A 5,253-nucleotide genomic window follows, 5' to 3' on the forward strand; every position below is an offset into this window, starting at 1 on the left:
ACCAGCATCATGACTAGATAATTACTGCCATGATGTCCAGCTCACCAGCATCATGACTAGATAATTACTGCCGTGATGTCCAGCTTACCAGCATCATGACTAGATAATTACTGCCGTGATGTCCAGCTTACCAGCATCATGACTAGATAATTACTGCCGTGATGTCCAGCTTACCAGCATCATGACTAGATAATTACTGCCGTGATGTCCAGCTTACCAGCATCATGGCTAGATAATCACCCCAATTCAACGTAGAGCCTGAACCTGATAAACCGTCTTGTTCATTATTAAAATTTTTATTTTACATTCTACGCCCTTGAAACCTTCAGAGACTTTAAAAATGGCGCGCTTGATTGCCATTAATTGGTATCTTCGCAAGTTTGGTGAGAATTAATGATAATTTAATTTATAAATCTGACATCGCGTGTCTGACCTCCAAACATCAGATTTATTCGCAATGCTGAACTTTGATGAGAGATAGTGAGTCAGGTAGATCCAGTTTTTGTCGTCTGGCCGCTTTACCGATACCTTCAGAAGCACTCTGCACTGACTCCTATACTTCCTAACTGATATACAAGTGATTATAATGATAATAATGTGATAATATAATGATTATACATCATTATAATCACTTGTAATTATAAGTGATTATAATGATGGTGCATTGGGGGCAGTGAATGCACAACACTGCAGTGTTACTTCACTGCACACTAACTATTGTAATAACATATATACTGGCACTAACATACACGTGCGGCACGAGTGTCAGCACAACATACACGTGCAGCACGAGTGTCAGCACAACATACACGTGCAGCACGAGTGTCAGCACCGACACGTGCAGCACGAGTGTCAGCGCAACATANACAACATACACGTGCAGCACGAGTGTCAGCACAACATACACGTGCAGCACGAGTGTCAGCACCGACACGTGCCTCCCTGTTCAGTGTCAGCAGCTCGCGTGTCCGGCTTTGATTGATATCGACATTGGGACAAGGATTAAAAGTTTTTGAATTTCATTAGGTGCAACTAATGAAATCACAGTATTCGGTGACGAGATTGGAATTGAACGATTCATTTAGAAATGTATTCGAGTACATTTATTCGTGTTTTATTACGCGTTCCTCAGATATGTTCTCTTAATTATTTAGTGCGAAAATCGCGAAATATTCGACCAGTTTAAACACTTCAATCAATAAGTCAACGACTATCACAGAATCTCCAGTCTACAATTAATCTATGGGTAAGTTTGACGTGAGCTCCTCTAATATTTTGACTTCATTGTAAAATTCGCAACTAAGATGTAATATATCGTAAACATTGCGCAATAGATGAAAAATTCCATAAAAAAATAAGAGCACATGAGCTAGACATCATAAGAAAATGTTCATGTTAGCACGCAAGCGATTCGTAGCTAAGATGAAATAAATCGTAAACATTGCGCAATAGATGAAAAATTCCATAAAAAAATAAGAGCACATGAGCTAGACATCATAACTAACTCTTCATGTTAACACACAAGTAAGCGAGTTCATTCCGCGCCCTCCTAGCAACCTAGCGCAGCGCCTGGTGAAACACACGTCTGACCCTGAGCAGCGACAGCACTCACGTTGATGTCTTTCATCACACACATTTTACTAGGCATATGGAATTGAATATTAATTTTGTTTGTGAAATTTTATGAGAGCGTAAAGTTTTAATAAAACTCAAACAGAATATGATGCATTTCTGAACAACATTACGTAGTTTTTAGTGAAAAGAGCCGTCTTTGACGTAAGATCGCTTTAGTCAATAGATGCGCTAACTAAACTTCAAAATTGGCGGACAGTCGAGAGTTAGCTTAGAAGTCAAAGCGTTTAAGCTATAAACAGATGATGAAAATAAAAAGATAAATAAGTGTGAGCGTTTATTATACAGCTCGCGCTTGATTCATCTGATATATGCTGTGCCTCTAGAACTATATCGTAATCTGTCATATAAATTCCCACGTGACTTTTCTGACAAGATGAGTGCAAGAACATATGTACCTCATTGTACTATAATTTAGTCTCATTATCTCAGAATTAATCATAATATCGACGCACTCCAGAAATAAGTTATGCGTTTGAAACACTAGGGTCTGAAGCACTACTGTACAGTTTACACGCACAAACTATATGTATGTATACACATCAACATAAATTTTTTAATACCTTCGTCATCGATTTCTCTGAACCATTTTTCAACACCAACGGCGGTGTAAGGAATTTTTTTAATCTATACGCAGTAAGATGATAGAATTAGAAGGTATAAAAAATCATTAATCAAGTCACTGATAAGAGCCGTGGAGCTACAACTTAGCAAAAAAACATGTTCTGGTGTTGCCACGGGGAGAGTGCTACCCTACACACGCATGACTCTGCAACACTGGCGTTGCCAGAGGGACGACAACTTCTCAAGCCGATAGCAACTGCTCTACGCTTACACCGTACTATTAGCCTTCATCAAAATAAAATACTTCTACAATTTAATTTGTTGAAGAATTCTGATGTGTATCTGTCACTTTAAATTTATCTACAAGACCCGTGTGTAAATAAATGACTTGAACTAAAACTCGAAATTCTGTCTACTTAGTGTCAAGATTCAGATCTAATATTACAGTAAAATTAATAATAATAGGCAATGGAATGATAATTTTGTCATTTATTTCTTAGAAAAAACATCATTTAGGCATTTGACATCCGTTATTGACTTGACTCATACCTGAACGAAAGATATCCATGAGAAAGAAGAAACTACGCCGCAACAGAGAGATACAATGTTAGCACACACACTCCACCTTGGCTGCTGGTGAGGCACTGAGCAGCGGCAGGCAGCGGGGCCGATGCCGCGATTGGCGAATGCAGTTGATGCAGCGGCAGGCAGCAGCTGACCAGTGCTCTGTAGTCTGTACCAGCGAGGTCCGATGGCTGAAATATTGAGTGTGTGAATGTAGAAGCTTTGGATAGCTGTTGCTACTGGCGTGGCCACGTGTGTTAATTTGTCAGTAGCGGCTGTTGTATGTTCTATCATATAGCATTATTACAACTCTTCTCTTTAACTTCACTCCTTGTTTGTTTGTTTGTTTGTCTGCTACAAATCTTATAATCGATATTTAACACTCTTCTACCTGTCCAATCGATTCGAAATTTTGCACACATGCGTAAAGTTGAAGAGAATGCATAAATCAATTGACAGAATGAATAATTTTGAAAATTTAAATGTTTTCTATACATTACAAAATTTTAAAAATTACTTTTTTAATATTTAAAAATAAAATTACGAATTCATTGTACATTTGTAACATCGGAAACACTGGATTCTTTAGAAGAGTTGTCTTTAAGAAGTAATTTTTAAACGCATATTATTTTCTCATCACTCCACGCCTGACATTGACGCCGATTTGGCCTATCTAATGTTGAAATCTTTGGAGTGAACTGTTCGAAATCATCTGAGCATGGTTGAATTAATATATGTATTAATTCAACCTTGCATCTGAGCACACTACCACATCTCTTTGATTGCGTGCGGAATGCAATTTTTTTCAAATAGATTGTAACTTTAAAAAGCTTTCTAACTTGATTCAAAATAGCCGTATTCTAATATAAATATTAAAAAAGTAAAAATTAGATGAGCTGTGAGTTTGCACTGTTCGAACAAAGTACTCAAGCATTTCTGAGCAAAAAATTGCAAGTCGTTTTTAAGTTTCGCCGGTGGAATGTGCAATAAGTATCTATCCTAGGGCCCTGTAGATCCCAATGGTTCAAATTCTTAGGATGGGATTTATGGTTCGAAGAATTTTCCTGAAATTTTCACGTCGAGCCTTAAATATGTTGGCCATAAGAGGACCGTAGCACAGCTGATAGTCCTAAGCTCTCGGCAGTGGTAAGGTAATGACGATGGTGACGAGTTTACGTTCCCTGCTACTAAAACAACAGTTATTGTGATGATGATAGCGTCGGGAGTAGATCAGACGATGATGTTACGGCTTTACGTTACCTGCTACGAATACAAGTTACTTGATGATGAAAGTATCATGATAGCAGAGATAGCGTTGCATAGGAGAGCGATGCAAGAGTTGGTTATTCTAATAAGCTATAATTAGCTATTCCACAAGGGCCACAGTAATATAAGTCCACAGATTTACAGACCCGGGCCTATACTTTCTAAAAAAGTTATGAGATCGTAAGTTCATCAGCCAATCATTGACGGCCTTTCAATCAAAATCCACCAATTATAGACAAGAAAATAGAGCGTAAGTACTTACGTTCACCTAGCGAGTTTTAAAAGTATGGCCCCGGGGCTTCTTGCACGGCGGCTAAAGACATTGGCTACTTGCACGATATATTTTATAAAATTAATTCCCCTGGTTGAGTTTATGATAGAATCATTGGGTTTTTCACAAGTATGACAAGCCTGCGCTCGTGCCCTCCGTACTAAGCGTCAAATAGCGACCCACTTTTTGCTCGTAGCCGTTCAAATGTGGGTCAAGATGGCCTACAAAAAGACGAGAAGTCCAACGCCATTTTAATAAAGTTTCTCTTTTTTGTGTGCTGCTATATCTTTACATGCTGGCACGGCCTTATGTGTAATCTTAAATGTGAGTGAAAATTCTTATTGCTGTTTGCTTATTGTTCATTCGAATTTTTCTGTACTTTGCTGCTGTGTGTGCAACTTTCATGTTCTTAATCCGGACAAATTCCGTGATTTAGTTTTTCTCAATTGCGTTGGCCGGCTAAAATTTATGATAGGGGTACTTCCTAATTAAATATTAAATACTGAAAAAAGAAAATAAATGGAATTTTTATAGTGAATTTTTATAACCTACAAATAAACTAGTATATATAGAGTTATCGGCCTTTTTTGGCCTTTTTTTTCTCGGAATTGGCCGATTTTAGGCAACCTGAATTATGTACCACTACGACCTGGAGAAATACATTTAGTGGTACGCATATGTACCACTTCGGAGTCAACGTGTTAAGACCATCCCACATTATTCCACATCCCAAGATCCACATTATTCCGGAAAACTTGGAAGGTTAATAGTTTTCAATGTATGATTGTATGTTATCTCATCCTCTCAATGGTATTAAAATTTAATAAAATCATGAAGATATTTAATTTTCTTCTTCCATTTGCACCACCCAATTGATGCGTTGAATGTCATAGTTACTTAATAATGTATTGGCAGTGCGATTCTGAATTTGGTCTCGCACGATATAACATTAAAGC

The 5,253-nt window shown here is 37.7% G+C and overlaps 1 protein-coding gene across 1 annotated transcript in view; it reads right to left on the minus strand.

The window, feature by feature from the left end:
* Positions 1-2,827, minus strand: part of LOC108673710 — a 13,408-nt gene extending 10,581 nt beyond the window's left edge. Inside the window, exon 1 of the mRNA XM_018161579.2 lies at positions 2,746-2,827. Coding sequence (XP_018017068.2) covers positions 2,746-2,764 — 19 coding nt within the window. The 5' untranslated portion in view covers positions 2,765-2,827. The remainder of the gene's footprint in view (positions 1-2,745) is intronic.
* Positions 2,828-5,253: the final 2,426 nt, after the last annotated feature.

The sequence above is a fragment of the Hyalella azteca genome, unplaced genomic scaffold (genome assembly GCF_000764305.2).
Source record: "Hyalella azteca isolate HAZT.00-mixed unplaced genomic scaffold, Hazt_2.0.2 contig10301, whole genome shotgun sequence".
Classification (NCBI taxonomy): domain Eukaryota; kingdom Metazoa; phylum Arthropoda; class Malacostraca; order Amphipoda; family Hyalellidae; genus Hyalella; species Hyalella azteca.